Genomic DNA, 14,769 nt, shown 5'->3' with positions numbered 1-14,769 from the left:
AAAAAGCAGCATGAAGTCGGAATTGGATATAATACAGAAATTTAAAGAAGAAATAATTTATTTAGAACAATAAAGCAATAACACAATCTTATTGAAAGTGATTTGCACAGGCAGGATGGTACTGAGTTTTCAGGACTAAGGTTTATAATCAGATTTTAGACAGGAGTTCTGATTGGGCAGACAGCAAAAGTCAGATCTCTGGGAAGCTTTGCAAAGAAGTGACACCTTGAGAAGGCTTAAATATTGAAGTCAAAAGAAAAAAATAATAAAATAAGATGATAATGCTATAGACAGAAAAAAAAATCAAGTTATATTTTAATTTTTTGAAACCTGAACAAAAGGAGAGACCCTGAGGAAAAGGATCAGGCAGAAACTAGAATTCAGAAAGTAGTAGTGAAAATTGGTTGTTGGGAATACTGTAACAGTTAACTAAGACCAGCAGAGGAGCCCTGTCAATGTCCATTTTAGAGCACAAATATACGTGAGAAAGTCCAATGGCAGGGTAAGGGCTATACTAGGTTTTCTATCATCTTGATATAAATATGGGGGTTAAAATAGAAGCAGTTTCAAGAAAGAGTAAAAGGCAGAATTATAGTAACTTTTAATATGGCAAATGTAAAGTTTACTAGCCAGACTAAACTTTTTATTTGGCTTTATGAAAGCCAGAGTGGAGAAATGCTTAATGAGAAATGAGGTAGAGCTGAAGGCAAATGTTTATGTGTAGTGCAACATCTTCATAGCACTTATATGCAGAAATAAACAGCAACATGGCAGTGACAGTGAAGCTTGCACATACAGGTTAACACTAACCAGGGACTCGCAAATGATAAAGGAAAAGGATGACAGGTACCAAAAGGGCAGACAAAGTGACAAGGAAGGACGCAGGAACTGAATGGCATAAGGGATTGGGGGGATAAAAATAAAAAAAAATAAAAAATAAAAAAAGAAGAAAGCGGCCTACATTAGAGAAGACTGCAAGAAAGGACCGAGGAGGAAGAAGAATTTATTGGTCTAAAATTGGAATTTGTGTGGAGGGAAACATGCAAACTTATTTTCAAATATATACAAAACAATTATGTTTTAGATATCCAATAATTATTACAGTTAACTGTTGTCTATCTTCCTATTCTCATGGATCTGTTTAACAGAGCAGACGTGGTGAAGTTAGTGTGTATCAGTAGGTATTAATGGTTAAACTGAATCGATGGGCAAAGCTTTGGTCTCAAACAGTGCAAATCTGTAAAGGTGGTTGGTGCTTTTAATGGAGCCTGCATTATGTGTGCTACTTATACCCAATTAAACAGTTCTGTCTTTTTCAGCTTCTGTGCTAGTGAGATTACAGAATAAGCTTTCCAGTGCAAAAAACCCATCTGTTACTTAATTCAGATGACAATGTTTTCAGCAGACTGCACTCTACCATGACAGCCAGAAGTCCTCATTGTGTCTTACTATGGTTTACAACTTTACAGTATAGCCAAACTCAAGAGTTCATGGGAGATTCTTCACAGTGTATGTTTCAGCTAGAAAGGAAATTTTCCTTGAAGGTATTAGTCTGGAAAGACTAATGAAATCTTGCCTAAAATTAACCTTTTAAATTAAACAAGCAAACAAACAAGGAACACTAAAAAAGTTATCCTCTCACTTTCAGAACAAACATTAAACAAAAGAAAAAAAACACCTATCCCTAGCCTGAACTTAGCACCTTTTTCTGTAGGAGAAAATGTTTTTACCATGAGATGTAAAATTACTTAAAAGTATGCAAAAGACAGGTCAGCTAACATATCTAATGACCACCATGTTTGCTAATAATTGTTTGTACAAACCATTATTGTACAAACCACAAACCAGTGAGGGGTGGTGGTCCAGACACACCCAGAACTCAGAATCTGATGTCTTTTATCCTTAGTCGGAATGTGGATCAGGGACCACGAGGGACTCGATCTACTCCTGCGCATTACAATACCCTGAACCGAATGGATAGACACCGTGTTATAGATGACCACTACTCCCCGGACAGAGAGAGGTAAATATCTGACTGGAATTAGAAACAGCTGTAGTCTACACTCATCAACATGAATTATTTCAGCATGGTAGCTACTAAAGTAAATAGCAAAATTACTTACCTAATCCCACAGGTGAGCATTTCCCTACTCATTTATCCAGTGGTTACGTGACATACGTTAAAAAATATTCAGTGCACACAAGGGTGACAAAACTGTCAAGTTAGTGTATCTTTGCCAAAAGAGAACTTGAAAAATCTATGAGAAATTCTACAATATAAAAGACAAATAGCTTAGTTGTCCTTTTTTATAAAAATATTTGTAGGTACTATATTAATACATTCTTTAAGTGCTGAGTATCTTTAGAAAGATCTAGCAGTAGATTTGGTAATTTTTGCTGATGAATAAAGAGGCATAAAAATTAATAGTTTCAGCTCAGTATTAATGTAATTATTCCATTGGATACAGTGCAATTCATGAACATAACAAAAGTATGTTCTACCACTCTGTTGGTCTTTTCTCAACTTTATGAGCCGTCTTGGGGGGGTGGTGGGGAAGGTTATGGCAATGTATGTTAGAGTGAAATCGAGGTCTTTGTGTTTAGAGGCACATCTTACCATGACTAATGTTTTGCCTAATGGAATTTCCCAAAGAGTGAGCAGAGCTGTAACAGCCTTTATGAATTTGAATGATGTAAAAAAGAATTGCAGACAATAATTGGCTAATGTAGTTCATTTTGCTGATCTAATTGTGACATAAAAAAAATTATAAGATCTTTCTCACCTCATTGTCTTCAGGTCAGAAAATCAAAAGAAAAAACATTTTTTACCTTTAATGCTGAAAATCTTCCAGCTTCTTATAACTGCACATTATAATCAGAAAGGCATGACTGCTGGATATTGTCCCACTTCATAGTTGCATATAGTAGGGAGTAATACATTTTGCAGTCTTACTGAGTGCTGTCACTAGAATTTGATGTTAATACTTTTATAGATTATTATTACAGGTTATTCCTCAAATATCAAAGCACATAATTGGTGTTGCTAGCTGCAGTACAAAGAATTCAAGAAATCTGTGGCTTTTTGTTAACAATATTGACCAGAAAAGGTGAATATGTCTTAAAAGAACTTAATATGATTGTCAATGGTTGTAAGGAATGTAAGACAAAATTATTCAGAAAATAAATAAATAAATTTCCTAATTAGGTAAGTTAGAAAAAAGAGTGCCAAAAGAAGAAACAAAAAGCAGATCTAGTCAAGCAATTTCTAATTGAATTTGGCAAAAAAAAGTCAAATGGACAAAAAAATTAAGATATTGAAAAGCAATCACGTATTTATCATCCAGAATGTAAACTGTATTCATTAGAAGTATAATAGCTCATAGGTGAATGTCTTTTTTGCATTAAATTATTTAATGGTTCTATTTTAGTTACAGAGAGAAGAACACTATTTAGTTGGCTCATGAGACTATCTGATTTTCAGACAGAAGGCAGTAACTTAAGGATTCTGAGCCATTTCCTTAAAAGAAAAGAACATAGTGCTTTTGGGACAATACTATGTTGAGTTTTAGACCAGTCATTCTTGAAATAGGATCTAAACTTGTCCCTAGAGCTTGTGTATGCCTTACCGAATGCTCACGGGTTTGTTCACTCTGCCAGTTTGCTTGCTGGCTCCCATACAAATACATAGCAGTGAAAGGTGCCTTGAAGTACAGCACTACAATCTTTCCCCACCACTTCAATCATAAAACTTGTACTGGACTGACTTGGCTTAGAGAAAGAGAACTTGTTTTTCAGAATGTGTCAGAAAAACAATGTCAGAAAGTCGTTGTTGATGAGATTTTTGAATTCTCACTTGACCATTCTGGATCAATAGGTATTTGCTCGTTAGGTGTGTTCTGAATCTCTGAACGCAGGTTTGTCAACTGTATTTTCCAAAACACACAGAGAAGTTCTCCTGATTGTACAGGGTGCGTGGTTGCCTGTATAATCAGATTGTTGATTAGTTATGCCTTTATTGCAATATACAGTTTCTGAAGCATATTGGTTTTAGGCAACACTCAAGAGAATAGAAAAACACTACTCCCAAACATTTGTCATATTTTATATTAATTGTTAGTTTGACAGTGGTTTTATGAAAGGAAAGATTATTAGGCTTCAAATTTTGTTAGTAAATATTTGTGATACTGTCTGTGCTACCTAATAAAAAACAATGGTGTGTACTAAGTCCCTAAAGTAACTCTTTAATGATGTTGATTCTGAAAACGGCTGGTAACTGCAGGCCCTTTGGAGAGGTGGACAAACTGAACTTTGTATAGGCTTATAATCTCCCTGATTGTCATCCTGGTTTTGTTTCACACTTACCTCTGAAAAAAATCACACTTTGCTTTCCCACAGCTCTGATGGTTTATTGTTTCCATGGTCCATTTATCCCTTTGAGCTATTTGAAAAAAATCAACTTTGAAAACCTGGTAGACATGCCCAGTTGCTAAGCTAAAATATGACTGAGAATATGAATAAGAAAATGATTTCCTTCTTTTTCTAGATAATTCAACATAAAATTCTCTAAGATATATAGCACTAAGGTGCGAGTTGAAACCATACACAAAAATGTCTAATGACCTCAGGCCTAATGGCAATGCAAATATTCCTTGAAAACTGAATGCGTAGTTAGAAGTGAAAATAAAATTATTTTTAAAATAAGAAGAGACATAACTTCTTTAATTTAATTTGAGATAATTTTAATTTCAAACACCAAGCCTTTAAATATGTCAAATGTTTCTATCAAATCATATACTGAATTTTGTTGGCAGGGTAAAGATATAGTTAAAATTTGTATCTGTTTCTGTATTATCAAAAATGTCAGATTTGTAGTGTATAATCATAGGTCAAAGTGGGAAATATATAATACTTATATATTTACTATAGATGTATTAGTTAATTCTTTTCAAAATGTGAGGTTTTTTGCAAGTACCCACCCTCTTTTATGAAATAGGCTAAATTTGTGATGGAAAGAAATATGAATCATACAGCCCCAAGTTCCATAAGATCTTTTATTTGTGACAAGATAAGCTTGTAAACTTCAGTTTGACATGTTTTAATAAACTGTCTGAAGCAGACCTCACTTCAGAAACTGAAACTGATCAAACTATAGAGAAAATGTTGGAAACAGCCAGATTTGACCTCTGAATTTTATATTTAAGCTATTAAATTAATCAAAGGTAACAATGTGAGAATCTTAGTGTAGGTCCAAAACAAGACATCAACCAAAACCATACCCGTGTATTACTTTCTGAAAGGTACATCAGCAGTTAACACAGACCATGACAGCATACAGGGATTGTACTCAGGCCCACAGCTCTAACCAGCTTAGATACTATTTAGCAACTATTCTAACTTATTCTTTATGCTAGATGTGCTCTCTCCAAGGCATGAAATTGCTAATGGCAAATTTAGCATAGATACAGTAGGCCAGAGCATTTAGAGAATGCCTAATTCAGACTTGCACTGGAAACATCTGAGAAAACTAAAGTATAAACGTTTTTCTACTAGTCACTTACAAGAAAACAAGAAAGAAAAATCATATTAAATTTTGATTCTGCTATCCCTTCATTGGGACTATTGCACAGTTTCCATTTTGAAGAACAAAAGTTACTATCTGCTCTGTTAAAGTAATGGGATAGTCATAGACACAACTATTTAAAGAAATACTCTCCATTATCTTTAAATCACTTCAAAGATGATATCTTGATATGCTGGGACTAGCATGACTGCCACACCACTATTACTCACAGAAGATTTCATTAACACATTGAAATACAGACTTTCTGTTGAACACTTTTCTTGTTTCATGCTGTTGACAGTTGGTTTTAAACATGTCTTAAAAGTAAATGCCAAAATACATGGCAAAAATTCTGGTTACTATAATCAAACCAGTGAAGACCAAAATAACTCACTACCATGAGTCTGCTGTGTATTAGGTAAGATGTCATTTAATTATCTGCTTCCATTATTTAACACAAAATTAAATGTGGCAAAAAGCAATATAAATTCTGCATTTCTAGAAGTCATTTTACACCGGCAGTTGCTTTATCTGTAAGAAACAGGCTCCTAATCCAACACTGTTAACAGCTCGGTGCTGGATTAGGTCAAACTAGGAAGCGTTTTTTGAGATATTGCAGCATACTAAAACCAGAAAACTTAGCTGATAATTTTTTTTCACACTCTTTACTAAAGACACAGCTGAATAATATGTAATTAACTAGTCATTTATTATTTAGTTAATATTTTACAGTACAATCATTTAAGTGTATATGACAGATATAAAGACATTATAGAGTATAAAAGGTACCTGATATTTTATGTGGAAATTTTGGGATAATATTTTCAGTTTTTGGTTGTGTGGGTCATATTGATACATACCCATATAGGTATGCAATGTCATTGTTTCTTTGCTTCTTCAAACACCCAGTAAAGTAAAAGAAATTCATTGATGAAAATTTGCTTATAGCTGTGTTATAAAATGTATTCATCAACTTCAGTCTCAATAATTGCAGCATTTCCTTAAGTTCTCCTTTCAAAATTTTACCACGTGCATTAATAGTATATTGCATTTCCTAATTATTTTGCATATTTATGCCCGCAATTGCAATTAAATAACATACTAGAGATTGTAGAGTAGGGATTCCTCTAGGTAAGACTACAATTTCCTCTCCTGGGGCTTTCACTCATGAGCCCTCATGGGCTTAACTGCTGAAGGGATTGCAGTCCATGCACACTGCTGTTTTAGCCTTGCAGTAAGGATGGCATAAAGGAGCGTGTTTTCTCTTTAGCTCCTGTTATTTACAGTGGGCATATTACTTCACAGTGAAATCACTGTTGCACCATTATCTGCACCACCCACCTGGTGCCATGCAAAGAGTGGTGGAGCAGGAATGCAGAAAGAGAGTCTTGCAAATGTAGTTGCATCTGTAAGGACTCATGATTCACAACCTCTGAGCCAAATTAGACAAGTAACAACAACAAAAAGACATAGACACATTCCTCAGAATAAAATGCTCACACAAAATGCCCATGTTAAAATAATGCAGTTCTGATAAAAGACTTCAGTGTTATGCCCTTTGGAGCAAGGACTTACATTATGGGGAGCACTGTGATAATGTGATCTTCTTGTTGAAACTCATCTTGATTAAATATGTGTCAGTTCACAAATTCTCTGCTGATAATTGCTATTTTTTCACAGCTAAAGTCTTAGAACTGGCAATTGCAAACAGCTGGAATATTTCTAGGATTTCTTCTATACCGGGAGATAAGCAGGAATTTCTATACAATTGATGTGACAAAAAGCATTCATACCATTATCAGTGGGAAAATTGTTAATGTTTATATGTAAAGTAAATTTGTTCTCTCCTTTAAAAACCCTAAACTATTAAATACAACTATTCTGTGAGTCTTTTATATGAAATGTAGCAGGGGAACTCATATAACCACTGTTTTATTCTTGAATGGCATTTGCCATTTTCTAAAGGTTGGGAGCTTGACTTCATATTTTATTTATGTAGTTTTTAGGTGTGATTACCCAGGTGTTTACGAAACAACATGGAAAACATTCTACCACAAAGCACATTAACTACTGCTTTGTTCATATGAGAATCCAAACCTTTAGAACTGTATCACTGGCCTCACTTGTTTGGAAAAAAGTAACTAGTTGTAGTAGTTGCTTACCCTTGTTGGAATGAGTAAGCTGCTAATAGGAAGTATAGCACACATTTTCCCTGAAACCACATCATTTCATTAGTTCCAGCCTCCTCCTCCCTTGATCAATTCTGCCCTCAATGTCGCAGTACTAACTTGATCCCAGGCCCAGGTTGTTACTTCATTCCTTCCCACAGTACTTACCCTGTATTTCACATGCCAACGCTCTCTCTTTTCTCTTCTACCACTTTCAATGGCTCTTTTTCCCTTAAATTTCTGACTAATCGAGCCAAAGAATGACATGTTTCTTACTCTGCAGTCTGATTAAGAAAATTGCCATTTTTTCATGTTGCTAGATTTTCAGAATATTGTAATTTGAAAAGTTCGGGCGTATTTGGTTAAAAGCAATTTCATACCAGTAAAAATAGATATTTATTTCTTAGTAATCTTAATAATTTCATACATGTAATAATTACATACATTTGATTTGTGATTTCAACTGAAAAAAGTGTAAAAGTTGCTACTAAAAATAGAGGATAGTAGTGTTGCCAATGATAAAATGTATTGGTTATATTACATTCAGAAAATACTCTGGAAAAAGCTGACTATCAGAATAGATAAACAGTTATAGGTTGATAGAGGTTTCTTGTGTGAACTGATTTTGATTCATGCAGGCTCTAACAGTGGAACAGAAAGTCCTGTATTGTATTCAGAATTACTCATGGGTATTCCAATAAGCACAAGACTGTAGTACTCCTCCAGTACTTCATCCTTTCCACAGAAATACCTGGGAGTCAACTTACCACTCTAATAGGGAAGTTGGAATGTTATCAGATTGTGGGACCTGGTACCAGACAATGAAAGGAGTAGATTATCTTCTAATGCGTTCTCTTTACTATTGAATAAAATATCCCAAGCAGCAGAGACCAGGTTAAACTCCTCTTGCACAGTAAGAAGAACAGAAAGGCGTGCCATGGGTGCTGCAAGTGAGGCATTCTCTGTGTGTGCGTGCTTTCAAGCATGCTTCTGAGACTGTTCTGGTGTGTCAAGGCAATCCAATTGGTCACTGAATCACTGATACCTGTTTTATTACCCTCATGGTTCACTGAATTTTTATGAAGGTGTAAGGAAGTGGACAAATAGGTGAGTGATATCAGAAAATTCTAAGTTATCATTTTCTGTTCACTTTAAAAAAGTGAACTTATCATGTTTGCCTATATGTCTGGAATCTTCTTGTCAGAACAGTGGAAATCTGTTTTCACCTCAGGCAGGGGTGTATGTGTGTGTGTGTGTACATCATATTGCAAAACCTATAGCACTGCCTTATCAGACTAAGTTCATTATTTTAAGATAAGTGAAATGAGTTGCTGCTGCAAATTTTATGTCTAGGCTATCTGTAACAAAATATGTAATGTTTGAGAAATCTGTGAGGATGCAGACTAATATTTTCATTTTGCCATACCATCATTTGATATGCTTCTGCCATCAACTACTATAGTGTAACAAGTAAGGAATGTGTGGTAAAAGGCTAGAAGTCTAGATGAAGGTTGCAAAAAAAAGAATGTATCTTGGAGTTCTTTTGTATTTTTAAAAATCTGCTATATCTAAACCTTGTCCATGTCTCCCTGGTCTTCCAAATATTCCCATCCACATTGCATATGAGATCATGACTTTCATGAATGGCTCAAAAGACATGTTTATTTTAGAATCAGATCTGGAACATTTCTGGAGTTCTTTTGCACCAGCAATGCATAACTTAATGATTTTACTACATTATTATTTATTTACATTATGATTTTAAGTGTTTTAGACTGGCTACTAGCCAAATGAAAGTTGCCTATGTTTCAGTTTTGGACAGTGAGAATTAAGTATGTCATAATAATTTTTGGTGTTATGTTAACATATTTATAAAAACATAAAGAATTGCTTTTAAGCTAAATACATTAAGTATTAATAATAAAGAAACAAATAATGGAGTATTGACTGCATGCTCAGAAGAGAGATCGTATTTAAGCCTTTTGCTCTGCCTGTTGAAATACATAAAGCACAGAAAAATATGCTGCCTCATAATGTTCATACTATCATATTTCGACCTTTGTGATGTCAGTCATTCTGTCTTTCATAGAGATACAGCATGCACTTTTCCATTCGTTTTTACTAACCATGCATATTTTATGGAAAACTTTACTGTACTTAACAGAAACCATTTCCAGATGAAGAGAGACACATGCTTACATGAATAACATCTCTAGAATTACTATTGTTATATAGAGTTATTATGAAAATGCACAGTTAGGTTATATATTTTTAATTTATTATTAATGCCTTGTACTCTAGTAAGTTACTGCATTAATTCATGTATAGAACTGATTTTTCTTCTTAATGATTTCAGACATATTTTTTATGTTACGCTTGTAAGAACATTTTATAGTGAGTTATTATCTATTACAAGTTAGATAGCAGGGATAACATGGGCTCTAAAGAATAGGAAAAAGTATGAATAGCCAGTAATGCCAGAGGATGAGGTAAAGTATAAGCTAAAGCTTAACTCGCTTCTCTATATAAACAAGCAGAGTTCTGGGTGATGAGGAAGCATATTTCAAACTTGTTAAGAGCTATTACATATCAAACTGTATAAGCAGTTGTATCTAAATGCCGGCTTACTCTGATTCTGAATTGCTGAATAAAATAAATTAAAAAAAATATTAAAAAAAGGTTGAAATGCCTGCCATACATGAACAAGCAAAATCTCAGAACTTGATGAGAGCACTTAGAGCTCTTAGTCTCTAGAAGTGTTAGGACAAAACTTGATACCAGAGGTTGAGCACTTAAATTAGTTTAGTGGGGATATGAAAAGTAGTTAGGACTCAAATCCTAAGTAGAACATTAACTGATGGTGTTTCATTCACATACAGATAAGTGAAGGGAACAGTCTGGGGTGTTCCTTATGAACCATCAGTTAAGCTGCTTCCAAATAGCAGTTTGTTCCCATGAAATTAATGTCCTGCAACACATGTTCTCCTTGAAGTCCTAGTTTTGTTTAAAGCTTTCCTCTTTAAAAACTGGTTGAATATATTATATTTATTGATGTCATATGTTTGAAGGACTGTCAAGAAAGCTTGTCAACAATTCACTGGAGAGATAAAAGGGGAAGTGAAAGTGAATTGTTAACATCAAAATGTCACCTACCAGCTGGAAACACTTAATTGCTTATTAATACTAAAGTAGTATTTGCAAGAGTTTTGTGGTGTTAATTCCAGGGTTGCATCTAAATCATAGAAGAGTGTATTTGCGTGGGTATAGCCTGGCAATGTCACCACACAGTGGTGAGAATTAGCTGGTATGTGGTTGTTTGCTATCATTCAGATCATAGCTGCTGTGGGGTAGACTCCTACATTTTTATTTGATTGTTCTTCCTGTGGGTGTGCATATATTTTAAGGCAAATTTTAAGAACATGATGGAATTCTTTTAAATGCTTCTTGGCAGCGTGCTGACTGCCAGGCTGTTATGGGTAGACTGCTTTTGGCACTCAGGTCTCTGCATTAGTTTGATAGCCCTAATACTTTTTGAAGCCTGCAGTGTAGCTCTATGATTATTTTCTTAATTTTTAGTCCTTCTTAGGATCTCATCTTCAAGATTTCAGTGCACTATGTCAAATTTGGCCCTGCTGAATTGTGTACGGCTCCTCATTCTTGTAACAAACTGCAAAGTTTAAATTGCATAATCACTGATTTAAGTTAGACTATTTTATAGTGGTGCCTATGCTTTTGCATTTATTTTTCAAGAAGAAAGCACAAAGATCTCTTGTACTATATTTAATTAACCTAATATGCTAATAGTATAAAGATGATACATTTTATCCCCATGCAAAAGAGGCAAATAAGTGTATGTAATATAGCTACCTGTACAATGTGTTTGATTACTAGAAAATCATTAATTGTAAGCAAATGAAGATAGGAGAAATAAAAGTGGAGGATAAACATGAGATTTTCCATGTTTGTTGTCAAATCAGTTTCTACTTCCAATGTGGACTTTTGTGATTGGACATCCCTTTGAGATACCCCATCTTCAGAGGAGCTGTAGACCAGCAACTCCTTTGCATTCTAATAATTCCTTGTAAAGTAGAAGAAAAAAACTGTTTTCAAAACCATTTTCCCTGTACTGTGTGCATATATTTATACTAAAAGAAAATAACATTCTTTTGGTTTTGATGGTTGGAAATTATCTAGTGCTGTAACAAATATAAGTATGTTTCAAATATATAATTTTTGACATATTTTCAAAACACACAAAAATATAAATATCTATTATTTTGAAATGCACACATTTGGGTTTTGGCATATTCTGTTACAGATGTTGTATCTGTTCATTAATTATTTAAATAATAACAAGGCTTTCATCTAAATTCACCTTTTATCATGATAGGATAGAGATTGGGAAAACTTACACTCAGAAATGGGAAAACTCTGGAGCTAGCTATGTGGGGACAGACTTCCCAGTGGTGGTAGCCTTTCAGACAGACTAGGTAAACCTCTGCCAAATATATTATTCAAACTGAAGTTATCACTGCCTTCAAGCAAGGGAACAGACAATCTGACTTCTTGGGATTGCTTTCAGAGAGAGATCTGTAGGGTTTTTTTCCCTTCTAACTGAAATAATGTAGAAAAATCCCAAATTTTAGCTATCCACTTGATACATTGTCTCCCACTGTGTTCTCAGAATAAATGTGTGAATTATGTAGACAATTTTACCCTTAGAACTGCATATCAGATTTGTAATTTTGTTAATAATTTCAGTGCTCTATACAATGCTTTTGTACCTCTTGTATTCTCAGATTTGTATGTGTTCTGTTGTGTGTTGTGTAGCATTCTTTCTCCATCTCATTGTCTCATTTGTATTTTTCTTTCTGCCATCAATTCAGTCATTATGTTACTTTACCTCGTTCCCGGTACACCCAGTCCACAGATCACCATTACAGAGATGCCAGGTACATGTTTTCCTCTGTGTGACTCTGTGTGGATAGTGCATGTACTTCTATGTACTTACGTATCCACTTCTGGTTTTATTAGTCTATGTGTAGTGGTGTTGAATTAATACCAGCATTAGCTTTCTTAATATAGTGTGTAGACAAACACTGGGTAATTCTTCATATGTTTAACTTTTTAAACATCTTTTCACTGCCAATAGTCTATAATTGGTGGTTCATGAAGTTGATGCTGTGTTTACAGAATTCTAATTATCTTTTAAAAAGTCAATAAAGAAAATCATTTAAATCAACAAATGCAAATACCTGCTAATACTGTGATTTTCATATGTAGAATGTCCTACATGTATGGCTATGTTAAAGGTAACAACTGATAAAACTGGAGTGAGACACCTTTCTCATAGTCTCAGCTGCAGGCCAATATACCTTAATTTTAAAAGCAGTTTTGCAAGGTTCACCAAAGTTCCAGCTGAATTTTGTTCCAGTGTTTTGTTCTGTTGCTGACATTACTTGCTTTTCATGTTGCTTTGTCCTCATTTCATCTTTGTGTTGTTTTTCATTGTGTTCACCCTTTATGTTTTGGCAGCCAGGATTACACAATGTATCCTCTGTTTTGTGAAGATGCAATCAGATTACTTCGCTCCCGTAAGATGTGCCGTACCTATTCTGAGGGTGCTTACTATGATCTTGAGAGGTATAATTGATGTGGAGCATATCGTTAGCTCTGCTACTTTGACAGTTAGCTCTGCCACTCTGATAGTACTGTGTTTGGTTTCCAAACTAAGAATGTGATCATGTAAACACATACAGTGAAGATGTTTTATAATACTCCGTGAGTATGTATGCATCTAAAACTGCCTACTCAGGGCTATGGGTAAATCCCAAGAGAAGCTGAATAGCTTTACAGAAGTCAGCTTCATAAATTAGGTTATATGGATATTATATGTGTCTTTGTGTAACCCTTAATTTTGCTGGAATTTTCCAAAGTGCTTATAGTACTTATTATTCTCTTTGAATTAATGAGGAAAAGCGTATCAACTTTAAAGTTCACAGAAACAGAGTATTTCTGAAATCTCATACTTGCTTAACTGGAAAATAGAGTGAAAAGTGAAAGTATAAGCTTATGTTGTAGATATTTCTATACTGCTTATTCTGTAATTTATGAGCGCTTGTATAAATTCACAATACCTGTGTGTGATTACAGAACAACAGAGTTCCTATTTATATATTAAATATATGGCAGAGAATTTGAGCCCATAATAATTTCTATGAAATAATTATACTTGAAATACAGTGGCTTTTAAGAGATGCAATAAGATGTTCTAGTATAGTACTGTGATTAAGATATTTCCAGAAATATTGCAAAACAGGAAAAAGTCAACATTGTTGTGTGTGAGTAGAAATATGAATATCAATCTGATAAACTAAGCCTATAAAAAGGAAGTGGTGGCTTCAGATGTCAAAGAGTAGATATAATGGCTGATACAGCTATTGCTTTACAAGAGGGTCCATATAAAATTTTCCATAGCAGGAAGATACATCAAGAACTCTTGGTATATTAACTTCATGGCTGCCCGCTGGATATGAGTTCCTCTGAGAAGTTCGTTAAGGTTTGCTCTGGAGTTAGATCATATATAAGCATGTTTTTATTAAGTTATAAAACTTTGGATGTAGAAACAAAATAGAATCTGAGAATTTTATAGTATCACAGAAATATTCCTTCCAAAGAAATACTGTTTTTTAAAATTCTCCAAAACCATAGTATAATAGACATAATAACCTTTAGAATTCAGTTAAATGTTTGTTTTGAAATGATAGTTTTACATGAAACCTAATATAACGTGTGTAACTAGTTCAATCTGCATGTAGAAACTTTAATAAGGAGACAGATTTTTGGTTTGTTTTCTGAAAATATAGTATGAAATGTGCTCCTACGTATGCTATTTCAATAGTTAATTTTTATATACAGTTTTTGGCCTTTAGTGATATATTCACCTTTGCATTGGTTTATCTGAACCTGTTTCAGATTGCTGGTTGTATCTGTGAGTATTCAGGTGTTGTTGGAAGTTGGAGCTGTTATCAAGTTCCTCTT

The 14,769-nt window shown here is 34.2% G+C and overlaps 1 protein-coding gene across 47 annotated transcripts in view; it reads left to right on the top strand.

Annotated features, from left to right (window-relative positions):
- Positions 1-14,769, top strand: part of RIMS2 (regulating synaptic membrane exocytosis 2) — a 340,243-nt gene that overhangs the window by 171,013 nt on the left and 154,461 nt on the right. For 38 of the 47 annotated variants that reach the window (XM_037381128.1, XM_037381124.1, XM_037381096.1 and 35 more), the window contains 3 exons: positions 1,907-2,023; positions 12,615-12,680; positions 13,264-13,371. In XM_037381128.1, coding sequence (XP_037237025.1) covers positions 1,907-2,023; positions 12,615-12,680; positions 13,264-13,371 — 291 coding nt within the window. The remainder of the gene's footprint in view (positions 1-1,906; positions 2,024-12,614; positions 12,681-13,263; positions 13,372-14,769) is intronic. The other 9 variants (XM_037381121.1, XM_037381127.1, XM_037381119.1 and 6 more) reach the window with 1 other exon arrangement.

This window comes from Falco rusticolus, chromosome 3 (genome assembly GCF_015220075.1).
Source record: "Falco rusticolus isolate bFalRus1 chromosome 3, bFalRus1.pri, whole genome shotgun sequence".
NCBI lineage: Eukaryota > Metazoa > Chordata > Aves > Falconiformes > Falconidae > Falco > Falco rusticolus.
The sequence above is the reverse complement of the archived record's forward strand: the minus strand, read 5'-3'. Positions and strand labels throughout refer to the sequence as shown.